This window comes from Cnephaeus nilssonii (assembly GCF_951640355.1).
Source record: "Cnephaeus nilssonii genome assembly, chromosome: 11".
NCBI classification, from domain to species: Eukaryota; Metazoa; Chordata; class Mammalia; order Chiroptera; family Vespertilionidae; genus Cnephaeus; species Cnephaeus nilssonii.
The window spans coordinates 55,882,535-55,909,158 of record NC_137082.1 but is presented as its reverse complement, the minus strand read 5'-3'; the positions used below and the strand labels follow the sequence as shown (position 1 = coordinate 55,909,158).

General features: G+C 36.4%; 1 protein-coding gene across 2 annotated transcripts in view; it reads right to left on the bottom strand.

Annotated features, from left to right (window-relative positions):
• ROCK1 (Rho associated coiled-coil containing protein kinase 1) overlaps window positions 1–26,624 on the bottom strand; it is a 128,363-nt gene that overhangs the window by 40,228 nt on the left and 61,511 nt on the right. Inside the window, exons 11-18 of one of the 2 annotated variants that reach the window (XM_079784531.1) lie at window positions 24,156–24,216; window positions 19,140–19,228; window positions 16,630–16,678; window positions 12,238–12,373; window positions 9,445–9,536; window positions 9,100–9,346; window positions 2,597–2,703; window positions 1,033–1,183 (exon numbers count right to left, since the gene is read on the bottom strand). In XM_079784531.1, the coding sequence (XP_079640657.1) occupies window positions 1,033–1,183; window positions 2,597–2,703; window positions 9,100–9,346; window positions 9,445–9,536; window positions 12,238–12,373; window positions 16,630–16,678; window positions 19,140–19,228; window positions 24,156–24,216 (932 nt within the window). The remainder of the gene's footprint in view (window positions 1–1,032; window positions 1,184–2,596; window positions 2,704–9,099; window positions 9,347–9,444; window positions 9,537–12,237; window positions 12,374–16,629; window positions 16,679–19,139; window positions 19,229–24,155; window positions 24,217–26,624) is intronic. The other variant, XM_079784532.1, reaches the window with a different exon arrangement.

Here is a 26,624-nt window from a genome sequence, read left to right as displayed (position 1 = left end):
TGAACACAAGCTACTGCAACAGTGGATCCGATGACCAATAAGGCTACTTAAGTGACTGACAGGTGGGGAACAACATGGACACGCTGGATAAAGAGTCCTGGAGGAACGAAGCAGGACACTGAGAAACTTCATCATGATACTCAGAACAGCATGCAATTTAAAACTTATGAATTGTTTATTTCTGTAATTTTCCATTTAATATTTTTAGACTTCAAATGATTACAGGTAACTGAAATGGCAGAAAGTGAAACCATGGATAAGGGGGGACCTACTGTAATAAGTTAAAATGAGATAAGAAGAGACGGGATCTGAGTACAGCTAGAGCATTATCAGCCAGGATAGAAAGAGGTTCACCCTCTAAGATGAGAGGGAAGATACTGAAGATGTGTAAACAGATAGAATAGGTTGATTAAGTAAGAGAACTAGATTTGAAGAATTCACACCTATGCTTTCATGACTTCTTTTTGAAATAGGAGAAAAGTTCACCTAACAGTGGAATAATAAAGAAATGGCACAGGAAGCTCGATAAAAGAAATCAGTCTGGAAGAAGGAACTGATGAGTGATATATTAAAAAAAAAAAGACAGTTCAAATGATTAGAGATAATGCATTGGGCTAACACTCATCTGAAGAACTATATGAAGTAAAAAAAGTGGCTAGTTGGTCTGATCTAGGGTTATGTTTAGAGGCCTAATACAGTGGAATTACAAAGAAATGAGAAAATCGAGGGTACAAAGCAAGAAAGCAGATGAATTAACAGACAATAAGTTCCAGAATAAATTGGTAAAAAAATTAAGAACTGAAAAACTAGAAAAAAACATTGATTCCACTCTATTTTATAGGGAGTAGAGGGTAGTACAAGGTGGTAGAGTGAGGAAACTAGAAGATGAAATTGTATTTTTTAAAAATGGAAGGTATCCAAAAAAGGGGGGATAACTATCCTCTTCCTAGATCATTATTTATAATTTTTAATAAGTTGTACTACTCTATTATTAAAACGTATCAAGCAGAAAACATTAAAATTGACACTTACCGTACATTGCAACAGATTTTGCCTCTTCAATAGACTGATGTTTGTCAGTTAAACGAGCTTTGGTTACTTTATGTTCATTTACCTCTTGTTCTAACCGTTGTTGTAAGGATTTCAGCTTATAGTTTAAATCTATCTCTAAATTATTCTTTTCCTGTAAAATGAGTCATATAATACACTGTTCAAAAGACACATTAAATCTTACATTATTAATATCCCACAAGAAATAATATATGAATCAACTGGTCTGAAATGGGACAACCTATTTCTTAAAGTTTATTTTTTATACTTTCTTGCATACTCACATTACCTATAATGTCTTACTTTTTAAAAAAATGTTTTTATTGATTTCACAGAGAGAGAGATAGAAACATCAATGATGAGAGAGAATCATTGATTTGCTGCCTCCTGCACACCCCCTACTGGGGATTGAGCTAGAAACCTGAGCAGGTGCCCTGATAGGGAATCAAAAACCCTGACCTCCTGGTTTATGGGTCAATGCTCATCCACTGAGCCACACCGGCCGGGCTATAATGTCTTACTTTTTAAATCACATTAAGCACATAAAATTAAAAGAAAAACATCACCTTTCTTTACTCACAACTTCTTATTTGAATCATTAGCCATGGCTGATGGCAGAGCAAAGTTGTGACGGTGTTTATATTAGAAGGTTAAATTGCTAGGATCAGAGATAAAAAGGACACTTCTTCAACTCATAAAAAAATTTTTGCTATCACTTTTTTTTAAACATTTAAATTATCTCCATGTACATTTGTATCTTTACCTAGATTTATGTTGTTTTGATGAAAGAACAAGTCAAAATTTATTTCATTTCTGTTTGGGTGCTTCTTCTACTCTTCCTTTTTCATCTTATTTCTCATTTATACCAGGCTTAGCCATGAAAAAACTATTCTGAGAGTCACAAAACATGTACGAAGGACAAGATAACTGGTAGATATTCTCATTTATCTGAGGATCTACTAAAACTACATGTTTACAGCAAGGCATCAAAAATGTGAGTGCTAGATCTGCATATTATCTATTTAATCCTTTTCTTTTTTTTTGCAAGGTAGGGACAGGATAACTGATGACATTTTTGACTAAGAAAATTCTATATGTAAAGGCCAATCACTTTGTGCATTTTCTATTTTGCTAACTCCTACCAACAAAATGGAAAAAGCATACATGGTCTATATACTGACCCTTTGATTTCCTTCTTCATAAGGCTAGTAATAAGGTTTAGCACCTTCATTATACCCATGTACAAAAAAAAAAAAAATAAGGAAAAAAACCCTTCTATATAAAAAGGTATTTCCAAACCAAAGCAATTTGTGATAAGAAAATATCAAACAACTAATACTCTTCAAGGGTAAAAACAAAAATAACACAATAAAAGCTCTAATCAAGACATATACCCACCCCCACTCTCCACAACCAACCGATCAACCAGAAAACTTTTAGAAACATAATATATAAACATTAGGAATAAATGCTATTTTATATAATCACCTTATAATATTTGATACCCAGTAAATACTCTCATAATTGGTAACGTTTAATCATTTACCTTTTCTGAATGATTAAGCATGTCTTGAGCATCTTTTCTTTCTTCTTCTACTCTTTCAACATTATGTTTGAGATGCTTCACCTCCTCTTGTAAAGATGTAATTCGAGCTATCAAATGAGAAAAAAGTTCAAGTCACATAGTCATTAAAACAAGTCTTTTTGTTCGGCATGACCATTAAGATAAAAAAGTTTTAAATTTCCTGATCAGACTTAATTGTTACCTTGGTAGTATATACAGTAACTACAATATCCTATATAATAAAGAGGTAATATGCAAATTGATGGTCACTCCAACATACAAGATGGCCACCACAAGATGGCCAGCAGGGGAGGGCAGTTGTGGGCGATCAGGCCAGCAGGGGAGGGCAGTTGGTAGGAACCAGACCTGCAAGGGAGGACAGTTGGGGGGATCAGGCCAGCAGGGGAGGGCAGTTAGGGGTGACCAGGCCGGTAGAGGAGGGCAGTTGGGGGCGACCAGGCCTGAAGCAGAGGGCAGTTGGGGGTGACCAGGCCGGCAGGGGAGGGCAGTTAGGGGTGGTCAGGCTGGCAGGAGAGGACAGTTAGGGGTGACCGGGCCAGCAGGGGAGGGCAGTTAGGGGTGACCAGGCCTGCAGGGGAGAGAAGTTGGGGGTGACCAGGCCTGCAGAGGAGGGAAGTTGGGGGTGACCAGGCCAGTAGGGAGGGCAGTTAGGGGTGACCAGGCTGGCAGGGGAGGGCAGTTAGGAGCAATCGGGCCAGCAGGGGAGCAGTTAGGCATCAATCAGGCTGGCAGGGGAGTGGTTAGGGGGTGATCAGGCTGGCAAGCATAAGTGGTTAGGGGCAATCAGGCAGGCAGGCAGGTGAGCGGTTGGGAGCCAGCAGTCCTGGATTGTGAGAGGGATCCCAGATTGGAGAGGGTGCAGGCTGGGCTAAGGGACACCCCCTCTCCCATGCACAAATTTCGTGCACCGGGCCTCTAGTATAATAAAAACTGTTAATACTAATTGGAAATCATCTAGTACATATTCTTTACTTCACAAATGGTCAAAGAGATGGACCTTAGCTTGGTCCAGAAATCAGATCTCAGTTTGTATTCAGCGCTCTTTCTACCATATTAAGAGTGAGACACTTTAGTTAATTAGGGCAAGTATTTAAGTGGTTTTTATGTGCCAGACATTCTGAAAGTGTTTCATTTTACTCTTAAACTTAATGGAGCCAAACTCAATTTTTATAGAAAACTATGTTTTAAGCAATTCAAGCATTCTAACAAAGCTTAGTTTTAATGCACTTAAGGCTCATGCCATAAAATGGTAGCAACTCATACTTAATAGTCTCCTCATAACACGCTTTATGCCTTTTAGGCATTTATTTATTTATTTTTAATATATTTTTATTGATTTCAGAGAGGAAGGGAGAGGGGGAGAGAGAGAGAAAAATCTATGATGAGAAACAATCATTGACTGGCTGCCTCCTGCATGCCCTCTATTGAAGCCCGCAACCTGGGTATGTGCCCTTGACTGGAATCGAACCTGGGACCCTTCAGTCTGCAGTCTGACGCTCTATCCACTGAGCCAAACCAGCTAGGGCCTTTAAGGCTTTTAAAACATAAGTATTTAACCATCACAAATTGAATACATGTAGAATTTAACAAATATAATCATATGGTCTAGTTCGAAAGCTAGAATCTAATTTCTTACTTTGTTATTCAAAGTGGTCTAGGATTTGGCAGGGAATGGATAAGGCACCCTGAAGGACAAGAAAAATTTTTTACTTCTTTATAAGTTCAGTGTTTAACTTGCTGTACTTTAACCTTTTGCACTCGGATGTCGAGTGTGACTCGACACGGTTAGCATCGGTAGCAGGACTCGAGAAAAAGCAAGCGAGTGCAAAGGGTTAAGTTTTCACTCTACCTGCTTCCTATGTTTTAGTGTTTCTGAAGTAATTTTTAATGAACAAATGAATATTAAATATTTGGCACCTGATAATGCTTATCTGCTAGAGAGCAATGAAACAAATTTTATTCTCTCTCTCTCTCTCTCTCTCTCTCTCTCTCTCACACACACACACACACACACACAATGGCGTATGTGCATGTAGGAATATGTTCATGTAGGAGAAAGAAACACCTGTCAGTTTCTTTCAAAAGACTGGAAGTTCCTCAAAAGTTAAACAGAATTACCACATGACCGAGCAATTCTACTACTAGATATAGTATATAAATAAAAGATTGAAACCAGATACAAGAAATCCTTGTACACAAATGTTCACAGCAGTGTTATTCACAATAGACAAAAGGAGGAAATAACTCAATGTCCATCAATAGGTGAATGGCTTAACAAAATATGGTATAGACATACAACAGAATATTACTCAGCCATAAATCAAGTACTGATACATGCTACAACATGGATAAATCTTAAAAATGTGCCAAGTGAAAGAAGCCCAACACAAAAGGTCACATACTGTATGCTGTCATTTATGTGAAATATCCAGAACAAGTCAAGTCAGAGAAAGAAAGGAGACTGGATGCCAGGGGATAGGGAAGGGGGATTTAGAGAGGGACAGCTTAATGCATATAAGGTATTCTTTTGGAATAATGAAAATATTTGAAACTAAACAGAGGAGGTGATTGCACAACACTGTGAATATACTAAATGCCACTGAATTGTACACTTTTAAATGGTTAATTTTTTTATATGAATTTCACCTCAATAAAAAAATACATAAAACATAAGCTGTTAGAAATACAAGGGGGCTAGGAGAAAAAAAAATCAAACCATAGTGTTAACTTTAAAAAATATATTTTTTATTGATTTCAGAGAGGAAGGGAGAAGGAGAGAGAGCTAGAAACATCAATGATGAGAGAGAATCAGTGATCAGCTGCCTCCTGTATTCGAGCCCATAACCTGGGCGTGTGCCCTGACTGAGAATCGAACCGCCATAGTGTTAACTTCTAAAACACATTTTAAAATTGGACAGATTAAAGACAGAAAGAATAAATAAGGTCTGAGAAAACTGACTGATTAGATTAGAAAACTGATCTATTGATTTTCTTCCAAAAAAAACCCAAAAAAATATATATTAGGTAAAAAACCTTCCCAATTTTCAAATGCCCCTTTAACAACTAAAAGCAAAACAAAATGCATTATGAACAAAGCCAGAAAAAAATTGTGGTAGATACCGGGAATGTAATAGTTTTTAATCACAATACAATAAACTAAAAAATTAGCAATTACAATGGAAAGTAAGTATTTCCTACCTTTCTTCATTAAAAATCCCTACAAACATTTATCAATACAATAGCAGTCAGTACCCACAGCATCTAGGTTACAGTCTCTGAATGCCATATGCTACAAAACGAACTAGGCTTCATTGAAAATGAGCAATTACAAATGTAGAATAGAAAATGATCCTGGAAAATATATTATGCATACCAAAAAGAAAAGATGCTATCCAGGACTACTAGACACTGTATAAAATTGAAGATTCCCATTAGCCACAAATGAACATCAATAAGAATATTATAGTAAGCTAACACATTTAAATATATTAAAATTTGTAAGTTCAAAAATAGTATATTTTAAAATGTCACTGGTTATCTTTGGAGTATGCTGAGGAAATAACTTACCATTTGGAAAAATAATTAAAAATCCAGTATTTAACTTGACTTTTTTTTATATAAGCTGTACCTCAAGATATATACTTGAAAAAATGTTTTTAGTAGTATTTGAGTTAATGAAGGAATGAAGAATGCTAAAAACAGATCATTAGCACTGCAAACTCCTAAAGAAACAAAAGGATCTAAGCAATGATCACCAATGGCTTGTAACATCACCAAAAGAGACAGTCAGACTTTATGTGCCTCTTGGCACATAATCAGCAAAATTCAGAATGGGAGATAATTAACAGAACAAAAAAACCTGTTTTCTTCAACTACAAACAACAAAAAATGGAGGGGGAACCTATAGATTAAAAAAAAACTTAAGGGACATATGATAAGTGCAATGTGTAGATCTTAATTAGAGCCTAATTCAAGTAAAATACAAAAACAACAACAAATAATGGGACTACAGGAAATAACTCAATGTCCATCAATAGATGAATGGCTTAATAAAAAGGAAGAATCTGAGCACTGACTCGATGTTACAATACTAGATATTACAATATTAAATAATTACCAACTTTTCCCCCAGGTTTGATAATGATATTGTGGTCATGTTTGTTTGTTTTTTCTTTTAAGAATCCTTTATCTTTTTTTTTTTAATTTCTTTATTGATTAAGGTATCACATATTTGTCCTTTATCTTTAAAAGATAGTAAAATATTTACAAATTAAACAATGAGTCACCCGCAATGTGCTTCAAAATAAATTTAGTGTCAGATGATTGGGAAAGGGAGGAGGGGGTAAAATAAAACACGACTGGCTGCTAGATGAAGATTACTGAAACTGAATAATGGGTACCTAGGGTCATTATATATTCTCCTATGGTATACGAATGAAATTTCCAACATAAAAAGTGAAAGAAACAACCAACTAAACAATAGGATTTTTAAAAAATTTATTCATTATTGATTTTAGAGAAGGAAGAGAGAGAGAGAGAGAGAGAGAGAGAGAGAGAGAGAGAGAGAGAGAGAGAGAGAGAGAGAGAGACATCGATTTGTTGTGCCACTTATTTATGCATTCATTGGTTGATTCTTGTATGTGCCCTGACCGGGGATCAAACCCACAACCTAGGCAGTAGCAGGATGACACTCTAACCAACTGAGCTACCCAGCCAGGGTCAAAATGCATCTTTTTATGTATGTTGAGGGTCATATAAGTTGTGTGCATTTTTTGATGCATGCCAGCTTTGATTCATTTAAATTAAAAAATTAAACCTCAAAGTAAGCACAGAAAAAAGATAAACCTCAATAAACCATGCTATGAATTTTCCTTAATAACACTAATATCTAGAAAATAGATTCAATTAAAACCATTGTTGATGAACACATGTATGATAGTCTCTTCTTCTAAGGTAAACACTTCAAAGCTCAGTCATATCTGAAAGATCACAGACTTAAAGAATTTTAGAATTTATAGGGGGTCACCTATCTTATTCTCCTTGGTTTATAGATAACAAAGGCCGATGAAATGATTTAGTGACTTTCAAACAGTAAGGCTATATAAAAAAAGGCCTAGAAAAGCAATTTAAATGAGGCTTTTCTAATACATATGAGGTTACTTCCTTGATTATATTTAGATCTATTTTAAGCCTGAGAAATAAGATTGCACAACACTCCTCAGCTAAGAACCAATGGGAGGTCTTAATTTCCATTTCCAGTCATAAAAATTGACCCTGACCTCTCTCCACAGAATTATAGCTAATCATAAAACCCCATGAGACCCCAAACTATGTTCCCATCCTGTGACTAAGGTTAAAATGGACTACCCCACCCCCAATTTTTCCCTGAGAGATCTGGCAACTTCCATGCATATCTATTTGATTAAGTAATATAGATGCTGTTGCTAATAGGAATAGAAAATTGAAAAATATATGAGAAGTGGGTAGAACCAGGCAACTTTTTTTAAAACAAACTAAATTTTAATAGCATTATGAAAATGTTCCTTTATTCACTGTTATACTCAATTTTTCTTTTAACTCAAAAAGACTGCTGATATTTCTAGTTTTAAGCTTCCCAAGTACCTAATCTTCATTTGTAATGGGATTCTATTTCTGCAATTGAGTTTCTATTTCTACCAACAATGCATGAGGAATTCCCAGGTTTTAATAGTGATAATCCTCTCAGTCTGGATTAGTCCCACTTTGAGTAAGACTTTTGTGAATCAGGCATGTTTTAAAATGATGTTTTCAGTAATCTGGCTGTAAAATTGGAAATATCCACATTATCTAACTCACAGGCATGCCCATGAGAGTAAGGAAATTACAATGTGATACAAAGGTAGGCATTATCCTGAAAAAAGAAAAATGCTTAACTATTTCTGGTTTCACCAAAGTCATTTTCTTTATGAGGGCAACATGATAAAAAACATATTACACTTAAAAAGGACTGAGATGGTTAATTTTATGCTTTGAAGCACAATTACAATTAAAAAATTTAGAAATTACCTTCTATTGATAAGTAAAATGTCTTATATACATACAGTGGAATATGATTCAGCCTTACAAAGGAAGGAAATTCTGACACATGCTAAACATGGATGAATCTTGAAGTCATTACACTAAGTGGAACACAACAAACAAAAAAGGACAAATACTGTATGATTTCACTTTTATGATAGTTAAACTCATAGAGACATAAAGTGGGTTGGTGTTTACTAGCAACTAGGAGGAGTGAATAATGGGGAGCTACTGTTTAAAGATTATAGAGTTTTAGTTTGGGATGAAAGAAAAGTTATGCAGATGGATAGTCATAATGATTGCACAACAATATGAAAGTACTTTATGCAACTGAACTATACACTTAAAAATGGATAAATGGTAAATTTTATTACATATATTTTATCACAGTAAAAAAAAAAAATTACCTTGAAGGTCTCCAATCATCTCAGAATCATGACCTCTGTCTCTTCGTTCAGCTTCCAATGCAGCTTGCAGCTGGTAATACTCCTTATCCGTTTGTGACTTGGAATTCTCTAGAATTCTATTTCTCTCCTGCAATTCTCTGTTCAGGGACTCTAGCTGACTAATTGACTTGCTCATCTCTGTATGACTTTTCCTTAATCTTACAGCTGTGTCTGATTCTGTCCTAAGTAAGTCATTGGCTTCTTCCAGCTATTAAAAAAAAAAAGAGCAAGAAAGTAGATTTTTACTAAAATACAATCAAACTTATTAATTATAATATTTTAATAAACCACATTCCAAAAACGTACCTGCTTTTGTAATTGTGCCAGCTTCTCATTAGCAAGCTGTGAATTCTGACTTACTTTTTTTAAGTCTTCTAACTGATCCTTTAATGTAGAAACTAGTAAATGAAGGAATAAGATTTAGAAATCACAAAGTTTTCATGGAGGAGACATATAAACTTACTTAAAAAAAAAAAAAGAAATTTAATCTTAGGCCATAATAGTCAGCTACAGCAGGTCCATTCCTAAAATGAAATTCCATCTTGGAAGTACTCTTAAAATTCATCAAAAAGTACAGTATCATTTTATAATATAGGATGCAAAAATAGATTTGTTTCTACTATTATAATATTTCAAATTCTTTTATTCCTTTAACTAGCAGCCCGTTTGCACGAAGATTTGTGCAATAGACCTTCATTCACCTGGCTGCCTGCACCAGTTTTCTGCCGGCACCAGGGACCCAGGCCTTGGCTGTGGCCACCGCCTTCTGCCTTCTTTCAGGGTCGGGGCTTGGCCCCGGGCGGCGGCCTTGGGCTTGGCTGCACCCCAGCCTCCCTGCTACGGATCTTAGGAGCCGACCCCTGGTGGTTGCCTGCGATCCGTGCAGGCTCCCCACTGGTGCCAAGGCCTGGAAAGCCCCCGCCAGAGGCTTTCCAGGCCTTGGGCTGGGCCGCACCCAGCCTCCCTGCTAAGGATCGTAGGAGCTGACCCCCAGTGGTTTCCTGTGATCCGTGCAGGCTCCCCGCTAGTGCCCAAGGCCTTGGGCTCGGCCGCACCCCAGCGTCCCTGCAACGGTTTGCTGGTGGGCGTGGCTGGTGGGCGTGGCTGGTGGGTATAGCAAAGGTACGGTAAATTTGCATATTACTCTATTATTAGGTAGGATAAGGTCAATCTATTAGTGAAATGTTATAGAGCCAGTTTTAATATAATTTATTTTTGAATAGTTCAGTATTTTTAAAATGGTTCAAAACTCCAAAGGCACCAAATGATATATAGTGTAGAACGAGTTTTCCTACCTCCACATTGTCCTCTAGGCCAGTGGTTCTCAACCTTTCTAATGCCGCGACCCTTTAATACAGTTCCTCATGTTGTGGTGACCCCCAACCATAAAACTATTTTCGTTGCTACTTCATAACTGTAATTTTGCTACTGTTAATGAATCGTAATGTAAATATCTGTGTTTTCCGATGGTCTTAGGCTCTACAGCAGCGGTTCTCAACCTGTGGGTCGCAACCCACAGGTTGAGAACCGCTAGCAGGGTCACCGCTAGCAGGGTCACCTAAGACCATCGGAAAACACAGATATTTACATTACGATTCATAACAGTAGCAAAATTACAGTTATGAAGTAGCAACGAAAATAGTTTTATGGTTGGGGGTCACCACAACATGAGGAACTGTATTAAAGGGTCGCGGCATTAGAAAGGTTGAGAACCACTGCTCTAGGCCCTCTGATTCTCCTCCCCAGCCACAACTATTACTAATTTTTTCATATCCTTCCCAAGGTAGCCTATGCATCCATATCCTAATATATAAAAACAAACATGTAATAACCCTGGCTCAGTTGGTTGGAGCGTCATCCCATACACTGAACGATCCAGGGATTCCTGGTCATGGCATGTACACAGGTTGGGTGTTCAATTCCCAGTCTGGTTGTGTAAGGGAAGCAAACAATTGATGTTTCTTTCTCACATCAATGTTTCTCTCTCCTGTCCCTCCCTCCCTATCCCCAACCTCTTTCTCTTCCTTTCTCTCTCTAAAATCAATTTGAGAAATTATTTAAAAACATACACGTAATATATACACACACACACACACATATATATGTATACATATATTTAAGCTATATAGACAAGCACCCCTGTTTTAACCGATCTGTACTTTTTTTTCCACTTAAAGATACACTTCAGAGATTCTTTAATAACATATAAGGAAATGCATTGTTCTTTTATAAGACGCATAGTATTCTATGATACAAGCATACCAAAATTTATTATAGCATTGATTACATTTATGTTGTTTATAATTTTGCCGTTTAAAAAATTGCTACAATGAATAGCCTTTTTTATACATCAGTTTACATTGCATAAGTGTGTATGTAAAAAAATTCTTAGAAGAAAAATCACTGGATCAAAGCGTGTAGAAAGCTATTTTATTTATTTTCATTAATCCTCACCCAAGGATATTTTTTAGAGAGAGTGGCAGGGAGGGAGACAGAGAAACATCAATGTGAGAGAGACACATCGATTAGTTGCCCCTCGCACACGCTCCTACTGGGGCAGGGGATCGAACCTGCAAACAAGGTACATGCCCTTGACTGGAATCAAACCCAGGACCTTTTAGTCCTCGGGCTGACCAACACTCTAACCACTGAGCCAAACCACCAAGGGCTAGAAAGCTATTTTAGAAGCATTTATAACACTAACATTAAACATGAAATTCTAGTTTATGAGTTCTCTAAGGTGGCTGCTTGCTTAGAAGTGCCTGGAGAGCTTAATAAAAATACTGATGTTCAGGCCACATCTAGATCAATTAAATTAGAATTTCTGGAGTTTAGGTATCAGTATTATTTAAAGCTTTCCAGGAGATTCCAATATACATACAATGGTGAAAATCACTACTTTACCTAAAACATTACTACTGATCTTAATATACTATATATTTTATCTTGAGATATGGGTATTTTGCTCATGAGGTGTCATAGGATTATGACTTTAAAAACACATCAGAGGCACTAAAATTAAAAAAAGCTCATGACAAAGACCTCAAGGATAGTGTTAGACAGAAATTCCAGCGTTTTTCAAAAGAAGTAATAATTTACCTTCATTTTCTACATTTCTCCTCTTTTCATTTTCCTGTTCTGCTTTTCTTTGGTATTCATTAATTCTATGCTGTAGCAACATTTTCTCTTTCTCAATCTGAGACACTGTAGATTCTAGATTTCTTCTTTGATTCCCCTGAAATTATAATGACAAGAGTTATCATTGCAATACTCATTTATTTGAGAGAATACTGTTCTTAAAAACAAAAACACAGACTTACCTAATTTTTGTTTCAAATATCAGATAGTACCTCCTAATGACAACTTTCTAATAACAGAATTAGCTTGCCTTATAAGACAGTGAGAATCCTCTACTTGAACTAGATATGTAACCTTTTCAAGGAGTTTTAAATCCATGCATATAAAAAAACCTATCAGGTTGAATCACTTTATTAGTTTAAGAAACCACAATGCATTATATTACCAACATTTTGGTTTATTTACAACCCTACATTTAAGATAAAAATATGAAGGGGATCAAGTAATAATTACATATTTGATAAATAAATTGTGTAAAGTTCAAATGGTACCAAATGCAGTAAATTAACCTGTCCCTGTGTATCTACCTTAATCCTTTCCCTGTCTCAACAACTTAACTTTTCTAAGATTTTTTTATGTATCTACCTACTAATGCATACTAAAAAGTAATGGAGGCCCGGCCGACGTAGCTCAGTGGTTGAGCATTGACCTATGAACCAGGAGTTCACAGTTAAGATTCCCAGTCAGGGCACATGCACGGGTTGCGAGCTCGATCCCCAGTGTGGGTTGTGCAGGAGGCAGCCGATCAACGATTCTCTCTCATCACTGATGTTTCTCTCTCTCTCTTTCCCTTCCTCTCTGAAATAAATAAAAAATGTATTTTTAAAAAAGTAATGGAGAAGATACCTATTTTAGAAAATGAAACCATAGGGGAGAGGAAAGTTAAGGGGGGTGGGGAGGATGGGGAACAACCCAAACTTCCACAACTTAAAAACTTATCTTCTGTTTCTGAGTTACCATTATCAGCATATCCTGCTTTTGATGCTTCATTTTTTTATATTTTTGTTTTATCCTCACCCAAGGATATTTTTTTATTGACTTTTTAGAGAGTGGAAGGGAGACAGAAGGGGGAGAAAGAAACATTGACAAGAGACAGACACATTGATTGGTTGCTTCTAGCTCTTGCCCCAATAGGGGCCAGGGATCGAACCTGCAACCAAGGCACATACCCTTGACCATGAATTGAACCAGAGACTCTTTGGTTCATTGGCTGTAGCTCTAACCACTGAGTAAAACCGACCAGGGCTTCATTTTCTCTACCAGGTTAGGTAAGTTTTTCAAATAGGTTTTCCAATTTGTCTCTCTCTTCTCCTTCCAGCACACCCATGATGGGAATGTTAGTACTATGCTGAAGACCCAGAGGCGCCTTACACTATCTTCATTTTGTTGGATTTTTTAAAATTTATTTTTTTGCTGTTCTGATTGGGTGTTTTTTGCTTCCTTATATTCCAAATCTTTGATTTGATTCTTGGTTTCATCTACTCTACTGTTGCTGATTCCCTAAAATTATTCTTCATTTCAGTTAGTATATCCTTCATTTCTGACAGTTTTTTTTTAAGGTGTCCATATCCTTTCATGCTGTTAAATTTCTAAGTTCATTGAGAATCCTTATACCTAGTGTTTTGAAGTCCATAAGTTTGGTACCTATATTTTCTTCTATGTTTCGGGTCTTATATTTAGGTGTTTGGTCCATTTTGAATTAATTTTTGTATGTGGGGACAAACTGTAATCCAGTTTCATTCGTTTGCATGTGACTTTCCAGTTTTCTGGATCTTATTTAAGTCTTCTATGTTAACAGGTCTCTTCTGTCACAGTTCTGGTGGGATTAAGAGGTAATGCCTCCTTTTCCACTTGATTTTTATTCACACAGAGATTGAGGGGGCATGGGTCCTCATTACTGCTGGGAGGAAATGGAAGTTTTGGTACACCACTAGGTCTGCACTGATAACATGGCTGGGAGCTGGCGGGGGGGGGGGGGGGGGGGGCGGCGCAGGCTCGTTATTTCAGTGTTGAAGGTTTAAACTGTACTTGACTTTTTCTGACACCACCCCAGCAGAGAGTGGGAGGGGTGCCTGTTGCTACTGAGTGAAAGTAAAAACCAAATTCCTCACATGGTTGCCAATGACTCTAACTGAGGAAGCAGGGAAGCGGGGGGGGGGGGGGGGGGGGGGGGGGGGGGGGGAGGCTTGTCACTTCTCAGGGGATATGAAAGTCCTTCCATTGGATATTCTGACACCACTGTGCCAGAGGGCTGAAAGTCTAGGCTTTTCACTCACCCTTTGCAGGTGGGGGTGGGGTTACATTTTTTATGTTGTATTTGGCTGACATGAGCAGTGATTATGTAAAAGTTTTCAGACTTGCTAGCCTGCCCCTTTCCTGGTCTGTTAGCTAGAGAGAGTGGCTTTTTTTTAATCTATGCTTGTTGGTTTTTCCAGATTGCTGACTTCTCCAGCAGCCAGTCTAGGATATGTGGAGCAAAAAGACAACCCGTAATATTTATTTCTGTGTAGTTTCTTGGAAACCAAGTCCTCTAGCTGGTCTATCTTCTCTTCAACATTCAGAATCATGTTTACATTTGTTTTATATTTAATGTCTAGGCTTTTAAGCTATACTTTGTAGGCAGAATAGGGGAAAGTACTTTCACGCCATCTTTCTAGAAGCAGACTATAGCAATCCATTGTTTGCAGTTTCACTTTCCATGGTTTCAATTAACTGCAATCAACTGAGGTCCAGAAATATTAAACTGAAAATTCCAGAAATAAACAATTTGTAAGTTTTCTACTGCACACCATTTTGATCAATGTGATGAAATCTCACACTGTACGCTCTACATTGCTCAGGATGTGAATCATTCCTTTGCCGAGTATCCATGCTGTCTGTATATGCTCCCCATCTTGGTTATCAAATTGAATGTCACAGTATCACGGTGCCCATGTTCAAATAACTCTTATTTTACTTAATAATGGCCCCAAAGCCCAAGAGTAGTGATGCTAGCAATTCAGATATGCCGAAGGGAAGTCATAAAATGCTTCAAGTGAAAAGGCATGCATATATAGAAAAAAACATAGTATACATAGGGTTCAATACTATTGGGTGTTTTAGGCACCCACTACAGGGTCTTGAAATATATTTCAGGCCTAGCTGGTTTGGCTCAGTGGATAGAACGTTGGCCTGCGGACTGAAGGGTTCTGGGTTTGATTCCGGTCAAGGGCACATGGCAGGGTTGCGGGTTCGATCCCCAGTAGGGAGTGTGCAGGAGGCAGCCGATCAATGATTTTCTCTCATAATTAATATTTCTAACTCCCCCTCCCTCTCCCTTCCTCTCTGAAATTAATAAAAACATATTAATCAAACAAAAACAAAAAAGAAATATATTTCAGCAGATAAGGTGGGGACAAATGTATTCTAACGTTATATTAAGATTTCCCTTTCTACCTTGAATTTGGAAGGCTGAATAACTTGAATCTAGCACACATTTCATTTCTAAAATACAAAGTTTATTTGTATTTTAGAAATGAAATGAAAAGTGGAGGATATACAAAAAAGGATTTCTTAACTATTTAGAGTCAAATAAACAGTACTAGGCTGGATATACAAAGACCAATGGCAAGTTGATAAAATATTATCTAAATCTCCTCAGATGATTATATGGATACCCAAAGCTACAAATGAAGCCCCTCCCCACAAAAAGCCAGTATTCCTTAAGAGAAAATTAAGACAACACAAAAACTGTCAAAAAGATTACTTCTAAAATAATAAAGGAAGTCACCAATGAGAGGAAGACTATATAGAGTACATGAGGTAAAAAGACATTTACAAGATGACCAAAAGGAAATGTATTACATATTCGCAAACAAACGTATGTATCATGAAATGTTTCACTAATAATAAAAACTGCTTGTTAGATGACCATGGAAAACATAAATAATTTAAAAATCAATGTATTTCCCACTTGAGCACATGAAATTATGTTAATGTCAGTCCTTTTAAAATTGTATTTTTTCCTCTTTCCTATTTGTTTCTTTCTGCTATGGCTGCAGATTCAATTTCTGATCTCTTGATTCTTTTGCTCCTTTCTCACTGAGTTTCAACTATTAAGAACAACTGAAGTAAAATTTTTGTGCTAAAACTTCAACATAATATATAAAACTATAGCAAAATAAACTAAAGTATAATCTAATCTGCATCACTTGAAACTGCAGCTCCAATGTGAGGCTTTCATGATAATTTTCTGTATTTCAACCTATAAAGTTCAAATGTAATTTTCTCAGAAAACAAAACAATCTGAAAGAGTGGGGTAAACTCTCAAAAAAAAAAAAAACTGCTACTGATTAGAAAGCCAAAAGTACCTACCTCTTCATCCAATTCTTTCATTATTTTGTCTATTTTAATGTTTGAAGTTCTGTAAAAACAAAAGCAATATATATTAAAAATATGCTTATTTTTTACTAACCATGAGTAGAACTCTACATTTCTCACTTTTCCATTTAATTAAGATTTCTTAACTGCTTTTATGCTGTGTATCTCTTTGGCAGTCTGGTGAAGTCTACTGCCTTTTGTCCGAATAATATTTTTAGCATAAAATAAAATACAGAGGATTAAAAAAAAAGCCAAGATATTGAAATACAGTCATAAACTTTAAAAAAAATGTATGATTTAGTAATATGTGTGCTTCTTTGTTAACATATTAAACCACAAGATCTAGTGGCAGTAATTCAAAGTAGTAGTGAGCACAAATGATATTTAGAGATAACAATTGTATTATAAGAAAATATTTGTAATTTCTATTGGTAATAACAATTTCACTGCTACTGCAAATAAGTGTGGTTTCTTGCAGATGTTCATAAAGGAAATGCTGAATTTCACTTATAAGTTAGAGAAAATATTCACTTTTTCTCATCCAAGTTTAAAGACCTCGAATTCCATCCATGTTGCTTATGTTATTATACTTGATACTAAATAAAAATTAGCCATTTATTCTTTAATACAAAATAAAGTAAATGAAGGGAAAGGTAGCATATGTAAATCAGTAATTATACTCACTAGCAACTTGAGCAAAAATTTGAGGTAAACTAAAAGTGTATTATCTCTATCACAATTCATTTTCTTTGGCTCTAAACATAATTCTGAGCTTCAAATTTGCATATACAATATTTTACACGAATATCCCCTCAAATACCTCATTCAGCATTTCCAGAACTAAACTTACTCCCTCCTTGCTCTACACCCTTACCCACAATACTAATCTGTTTCTTCAAGTGTCCCTAAGTAAAGGACACCACCTAGAAATCATCCTTGATTGATCTTCCTCCCTCATTCCCATTTAATTGAGTTAATAAATGTCAACTGCTGCCAACTAACCAGAGTTCTTTTTAAAAAGGAAATTTGAGCCCTGGCTGGTGTTCCCATGGTTAGAGCATTGGCCGCACACCAAAGGGTTCAATTCGGGTCATACCTGGGTTGCAGGCTCAATCCCTGGCCCTTGTGGGGCACACGCAGGAGACAACCAATTGATGTGTCTCTTCCACATGGATAGATGTTTTTGTTTCTCTCTCTCAACATCAATGGAAAAAATATCCTCTGATGAGGATTAACAATGACAACAAAAGTAAATTTGTTATGTTTTTACTTCTATTTTCAAGTTGTTATTTTGTTTGTTTTTACTTATTAGTTATTAATAACTTTTAATGTTTTCCATCATGTTTAGGATAAAAATTACATTCATAATTTGTCATAAACAAAGTCCTCCTAAACAAAGTCCTCCAAGACTTTGTCATAAACAAAGTCCTCCAAGACTTGTCATAGATTGTCATAAACAAAGTCCTCCAAGATCCAGATTCTGTTGACCTTCCTAGCCTCAACCTAGGCACCCACACACCTCACAGTTTCCTGTGATTACTGGCCACTCTGGCCATTCTTATTTCTTCCCCAAATTGATCCTCATCACCACCACTACCACTACTTTGTCATTTGCCTTTTAATTTTGATTAATTTTAGTATTTTTTGGATGTAGGAAGTTTTCAATATTTATGTAATAACATCTATTTATCTCCCAACCCCCACCATTTCCATATTTTATACTTTTATAGAAATTCATTCCAAATCTCGGTGTCAATTAATTATTTGCTTATATTCAAGTGCTTTTATAAAAAAATGTTTGTATTATAAGCTTTGCTATTTATTCTATCAGAAATGGTATGCAGTGAGAATTTTACTTGTTTTCTCTTAATCCCAGTCACAAAATTGCCAGTTTTCCCAATTCCATTTGTTGCTTACTTTATCTCTGTTATCTCTGTATTTCATTTACTTAATACATCCACTAAAAATATAAGTATAAAAACTTATTGTTTGTAATTAATAAGTAACTCACCATTAAGATGATATTTAAAATAATCTTTCTACATTTTCATAAATATACACTTATCAAATTTAGACTCATAGGAAAAAAATTCTGAATTACTGCTCTAAAAAATCACAGTGGAAAAAAGAATATTAAAATTTAATGAATTTTAATATTCAACAACATTTACATTTTAGAAAGCATCTTATTTAATGTAAACTAATTTGCTCTTTCAGCTACCTAATTAAAATGGGAGAGAAAAGCAATAAATCAGGCACTAAGTGAATCAACACTATATAGTTTTTTAATAAGACCATGAGGAGCAAATACAGTTTATATTCTGAGGAAAAGACAACTATAACTAATGCCAACATACATATTACTTTCCAATTCTAACCAAGACATTCTTCATTGACTGTATATTAGCACTTTACTTCTACTTTCAAGTGTTTACAGGGTGCAAGTTTTAAGTAAGCTTCGCTATACAACATTAAAATGTAAGAAACATATAGTTTATTCTCACCTGCACTTCTGCTCCATTTCATCTTTTAATTGCATTTCATTATGCAGTTGTTCTTCCAGCTTGTAAATTGTTTTTTGCAAACTTTCCTGCTTTAATTGAAAACAAAATAAAACTCATTCTACTAAGAATATTCATATAGATTTTAAAAATAGCAAGTTTATGTTATCATTTTACACTGTTTACTCTTTCCTCCCCCCTCACCCCCCAACACCTACACATATGTAAGGCACTGTGGCAGGTACTAGTAAAATAAAAATAAAAAAGATCTGGTCAATAGTTAAATAGTGGGGCATAGGAGAATGAGAGGGTGAAAAGAACCTACAATAAACCATGGACACATAAAAAATATTACAATATAATGTAGTAAATAATAATAAAATTATATATAAAATGTTATGAAGGAGAGAAGAGATCACATCCAATTCTTCCAGGAAGATGTCAAGTTTGAGGTGAGACCTAAAAATAAAAGATATTTACTAAGCAGAGAAGGTGACAGAAGGAAGATATTTTAGCCTTCCAAAAGTAGAGAGGCAGGAGAAAATATAATGTATTTGTGAAATAGAATTAAGTATAGGCAGAGCACATAACATAACGGAGAATGAATCACCTAAAATCTGAAAAGGTGAATGGGACCATGATCCTTGTATGCAAAAATAGGCATTTGAAAAAAAGAAATGACATAGTACTGGCATTTTAGAAAGATCACTTCAGTAATAGCAAAGTGAATAGATTAGAAGGCAGAAAAATTTTAGACAAAGCAACCAGTTCCAGTATTTTCAGGTCTGATATAAGGCAGAGACTGTAGAAAGGAGAGGAGAAAATTGATAACGGTGTCAATTGGAAGATAGAATTTATAACCTAACAACTGATTAGAAATAAGGACAGAGTACCATTACCAACGATAAGTAATGCAGTAACAATTGCTAGGGAAGGAATGGAGAGAGAAGAACTGTGAGTTAAGCTTTGACCTAGGTTGAGGTGCCTGAGAGATGTACAGGAAGAGAAGTGCAGTCAGAGAGAGAGAGAGAGAGAGAGAGAGAGAGAGAGAGAGAGGGGGGGATTAAGTAAGGCCTGGAGCACAGAGGAACAAGCTGAACATGTATGAAATTACCTGAAAATGAACAGAGAGTCAAGATCAGAACCACCCTGAGAAACATCCTATCCTATATAATAAAAGCCTAGGTGGCGTCACACCCTCACGTGACGCAAGTTGCCACAAGATGGCCACAAGATGGCTGTGCACACAGCGGAGATGGAGCCTGGTGGCTGCTCCATGCAGTGAGGCCTGGGGGTCCCGTGGCTCTGTGCGGGGAGGAGGAGGCCCGTCCTGATGTCTCCGCCGCCTCACATGGAGGAGACGGGTCACAGCAGGGGAGAGCAGTTGTGGGTGATCAGGCCGGCAGGGGAGGGCAGTTGTGGGCGATCAGGCCCCGGCAGGGGAGAGCAGTTGTAGGCGATCAGGCCGGCAGGGGAGGGCATTGTGGGCATTCAGGCTGGCAGGGGAGAGTAGTTGGGGGTGACCAGGCCGGCAGGGTAGCAGTTAGGTGTCAATCAGGCCAGCAGGGGAGCAGTTAGGGGGTGATCAGGCTGGCAGGCAGAAGCGGTTAGGGGCAATCAGACAGGCAGGTAGGCCAGTGGTTAGGAGCCAAAGGTCCCCAATTGTGAGAGGGATCCCAGATTGGAGAGGGTGAAAGCCGGGTTGAGGGACACCCCCCATGCACAAATTTCATGCACCGGGCCTCTAGTTTAATAATAAAGGGGAGGAAAGAAGCAAAGGATATAGGAAAGGGGAAGAGAACCTGCAAAGTGGACTAAAAATAAAATCCAAAGAGGCAGAAAAAAAAAAAGAGAAAAGAAAGAATGGGGACATGAAAAAATTGCAAACTCTGCAAGTTCTAAGGAGGAGGAATTAGTACAAATACAGCAAAAAAGAAAAACAGGTATGGAATGAAAAGTATTCATTGTATTTGACAATCACAAAGTTATTCATTAGCATCTCTGCTAGAAGGCTTTCAAGGAAAAGTTGAAAATTAAATTAATTGCCTTTCATGTTTAGTTCTAGGCTAACAGAAATAGTAGGCACACTAATGTTTTCTTTTCCTCTGTGATCTTACCAGAGCAAAAGATAAAAGGTGGCAGCCACTGAAAGAACGTATGGCAATCAGCACTGAATAAGATCAGCTACCCAAATTGAATATTCTTTGAATATTCCATTGAATATTCTTTGAAGTCCTGATGTACCACTAATCCTACAGATTAAGTAATACACTGAGAGATGGGTTACAAAAGCTCCTTATTGTCACTTTCCCCAGGTTAAAGGTGTTTAAATTTTAAAGATTTCTCAGCTCTTCTTAGCTATATAACTTGGCAAATAGCTCTATTGGGATGGAAATTTAAGAAAGATGACTCGAACAGTTAACAGGTGCTCACATAGTTCACTTCCCCTCTTCTCACTTTCCCTTCCCATCACATGTTCTCTTACATTTTTTTTTTAAAAGAAACTCAAGATTCTTTTTTTAAAATACATTTTTATTGATTTCAGAGAGGAAGGGAGAGGGAGAAAGAGATAGAAACATCAATGATGAGAGAGGATCACTGATCGTCTGCCTTCTGCACGCCCCCTACTGGGGATTGAGCCCGCAAACCCTGGCATGTGCCCTTGACCGGAATCGAACCCGGGACCCTTTGGTCCACAGGCTGACACTCTATTCACTGAGCCAAACCAGCTAGGGCTGTTCTCTTACATATAGGAGTTAATATATCAAGGAGAAAGAGGAGAATTATATCAGCTTATAAAAAATGATTGCTACCCACTCCCCTCCTCAGTTAAAATTATGTAGGCTATAGTACACAAAGAATTCAAAAAATGCTCTAAGGGTAGTCAGGTCATTATTTCTGATATTTATAAGAAAAGTCTGGTTTACCCAAAAGGGCCTTCTCAAATGTAGCTATGTAAGATTTTTACTTTAACCTCTATCTTCTGAATATGAGCTATATGAAAACAGAAAGGACTCATGTCTCCAATAGTTACTTCCAGTCATTTTCAGTGGACAAGCCAGTAGTCATTCTCCATTGGCCCCTTCTCCCTTCTCTCATTGAAGATTCATCCTCTGTCCCTTTTTGTCTTGAAATCTACACACTGGATTACCTGGGATTTTTCTGTTGCCCTATAATTTTCAGACTATGGGGAACACCAGCAGGAAATCAGAAGGTGGGAGAAATGAAGTAATATTCATTCTCCCCACACGCTTCTTACATTACTGTGGTTCTAATAGTGTTCTATGTTCTATGCTCCTCTTTTACGATTCTACTAAAGGCCCAGTGCACAAAATTCATGCATGGGTAGGGTCCCTAGGCCTGGCTGGCAATCAAGGCTGATCGGGACCTTCCTTCTCCCAGCTGCTGGCTAGGGCCTTCCTTCATTCTGTGCTTCCCCCTGGTGGTCACCGCACATCACAGCAAACAGTCGAACTCCCGAGCGGACAATTTGCATATTAGCCTTTTATTATATAGCATGCTTTCTCAGAGCTGTGGTAACAAGATTTGTCTCTCTTTGGCCCTTCAGACTAGGGGCAATGGCATCTCATTGTTAATCATCGGGTGCTTTAACACTCTGTATTTACTGCTCCCCTTGATCCTACTTATACCACTGTTAATAGTCCCTTCTTAAACCCCCTTCATTTAATAAATGAATAGACAAAATGTGGTTTATACATATCATAGAACATAATCAGCCTTAAAAATGAATAAAATTCTGTTACATGCTACAAAGATGAACCTGAGGACATTAGGCTAAGTGAAATAAACCAATCACAAAAAGTTAAGTATTATACACCAAGTGGCCAGATTATTATGATCTCTGAACACATAATAATCTGGCCACTCAGTGTATATCCTATATAATAAAAGGCTAATATGCAAATTGTCCCCTCGACCAGGAGTTCGACCAGCAGGCAGGCCGGCCGGCCAATCTCCCATGTCCCCTCTCCCTGGCCAGGCTGGCCAGACCCCACCCATGCACGAATTCATGCACCAGGCCTCTAATATATATATATATATATATATATATATATATATATATATATATATATATATATGTATGTATGTATATATATATGTGTATACACACACTGAGTGGCCAGATTATTATGCGTTCAGAGATCATAATAATCTGGCCACTCAGTATATGATTCCACTTATATGAGGTACCTAAAGTAGTTAAATTCATAGAGATAGACAGTAGAATAATAATTAACTAGGGGCATAGGGAAGGGACAATGGGGAGTTTAAAGGATAGAAAGTTTAAGTCTGGGATGAAGAAAAGGTTATGAAGATGGATGGTGGTGATGGTTGCACAACAATGGGAAGGTGCTTAATGCCACTGAATTATTCACTTAAAAATTTGTTAAAATGGTAAATTTTGTGTTATGTATATTATCACACACAAAATTCTCTTCATTTAAATCTTTCGAATGTGCCATCTATTTTCCTGTTAAGACTCTTACCGATATATTGATTTATCATAAATTCTTAATTTCAAGGGATTAGGAAGACCACGACTGTCTATCTGTGTAGCAATTTATAGTTTATTAACTGCCTCCACAGATAATATCCTATTAGATATTTAGGCAAGAAATCAAACTAGAGAGTAGACAGTAAGTAAAAAGTGCTATAAAAATTTAAGTTCAGCCCTGGCCAGTGTGGAACATTGGTTGGAACATTGTCCCATACACCCAAAGGTGGCAGATTCGATTCCCAGTCAGGGAACATACCAAGGTTGCAGGTTTGATCCCCAGTCTGGGCATGCATGGGAGGCAACTAATGTCTATGTCTCTCTCTGTCTCTCTCTCTGTGTCTGTCTTCCTCTAAAATAAATTAAAAACATATCCTCAGGTGAGGATTTAAAAAAAAATTCAGTTCACTAACTACATATTCAGAATATGTTTACTTAATATCATGCACACAAAATACATTATCTACAAGGCAACTTTTTTAAAAGAATAAGAAAATACCTACCAAGCTTTTATCCACATTGGAGCTAGTTCTGTTATCATTAGGATTTGCTGAAGATAAGTATCTGGAGGAACAAAGATTTTAAAATTAAACAAAACAAAAAATTCTTTAATGTCCAATAACAATTGATAACAAATACTACATTTTTATTTTTTATTCAGTATTGTACTTGCTCTTTTTTTCATATATATATATTTTTTATTAATGTCAGAGAGGAATGGAGAGCAAGAGAGAGAAAAACATCAATGATGAGAAAGTCATTGATCAGCTGCCTCCTGCATGCCCCACACTGGGGATCAAGCCTGCAACCCGGGCATGTGCTCTGACCGGAATTGAACCGTGACCTCCTGGTTCATAGGTTGACGCTCAACCACTGAGCCAAGCCACCTGGGCCTTGCTCTGCTTTTTAAAAATTGAGTACAGGTAAGGTATTAATGCTGCTGCTGCCACTTCCCTTGCTACTTCCTCTGCCATGCTACAAACACTATTATTAATACTTCTATCACCACCACTATAGCCACTGCCTTGTTTAATCAGGAGAGCTTTCTCAAAAAGATACCAAATAGCTACAGTATACTGTACAGCTCTTATGGGGCAGTATTAATGTGCTAGATATTAATAGTAAAAAATAGAAGGTAATCAAATGTCCTTTAACTACTTTTAAATATATTTAACAGCCCTGGCCAGGTGGTTCAGGTGATTGGAGTGTCATCTTATACACCAAAAGGTTGCAAATTTGATTCCTGATCAAGGCACATACCTAGGTTGCTGGCTCAATCCCCAGTAGGGACACATACTGGAGACAACTGATCAATACTCCTCTCTCACATCGATGTTTCTCTCTCTTTCTCTCCCTCCCTCTTCACTAAAGTCGCTAAACCAATAAAAATATATCCTTGGGTTAAGATTTAAAAAAACACAAAAACACATATATTAATAGTGGTCTAAAACAGCTGGAAAATATGTCACTTCCTATGTTTTCCTTGAAAATTATTCCGATCAACTAGAGACTCAAATAATCAGAAGACAACTGGGACTATGCAGTAGACTGGTAGAGAAAAAGTCCCCTGAGAAAAATGACAAATTCTAGATGTAGTACAATTTAATTCCACTGACTATTAAGTAATTCAGAAATTCAGTGTGAGATTCTGCATTATGTAAATAGAAGTATATAGCAATGCCAGTAAAATCTGAATTAGATAGGAGATAACACTCGTTGATCTCTAAGATGTCTTCTAAATTTAATATGCTATTAAATTTAATACGGTAAATTTTGTATTATGTATAAGCTGAAGTTGATATTTAGCTTTCTTCAAAATTAATAATGTTTCTTTGAATGCAGCACTGGAAATGTAAGAACACACCGGTATACATCCATTTATTCTTCTACTTCTTGCCTTATTTTCTTTTGCATATTATATTGTTGCTTTTATATAGAATTTGGTCATTTAGGTAACTTTTGTGAAAGAGATGGTAGATGATTAGAAATGTAGCTAAAAAGTTTAAGGCTATTTTTAAATCATTTTAAATTCAGATATACTTTAGCAATAAAGATCTCTGTCAATAATTAAAAGTATGTTTAGGTTTCAGAAGCAACAATTTCAGAAGTTTTCTATTTTATGCCAGTAATTCAAAATTATATTTACATATTATATATTACAGTAAGGCTAATCAATAAGCAACCATCCCCTTGATCACTCACATAATACATAATTACCAAAAAATGCTATGCCACTCAATAAGGTAATGGTACTTAAGACCAGAGTTCAATCTCTACTTTTCAGAACCTCGGAAGTTAGTTTGGGATATTAACATGAATACAAGGAAAAACCAGAGAACATAATCAAGTGTATGACAACACTGTACAATGTTTATCTAATTCAAAATTAGATAGTATAATGTTTATCTAATTCAAAATTAGCATTGTATAGATAAGCCTAAATAAAGTAATTAACTATTATGTAAGAATATCCAAAAAACATGGGGTCGTTGACATCAACATCCAGAATGTTTCAGAAACCAAGACAGAGAATAATTTATAAAACTACAAGAAATAAAAATTGAAAGGATACTTCAGCATAAACCACTTTAAAGCTTCTCTGAGTATTTATTTCAGTATAGAAGAGCTGTAGTATTATACTCATGAAGGGTTAGGAGGGAAAAAGAATTAAAACCTGGGATTTTCTAAGGGCCAAAACTCAAGTACTACTTACCTGGTTGGTGATGCAACAAAAAGTATTCAATACTGTTTAACATTTGGGTTATTGGAAATAATTTCATACGCCAGGATTAAATTGCCTTCTTGTTTCCTAAACTTGACCTGAATTAGCACTTATAAAAAAAGTTGACTAAAATGACAAGACACTTCACTTTAAAATAAGGTTAGCTTGTAATAACCTCAAATTTAATAAAAATACCTAAAACCACTCTAATGGAGTATCATTTAATTAAAAAATGTATTTTTAAACATAA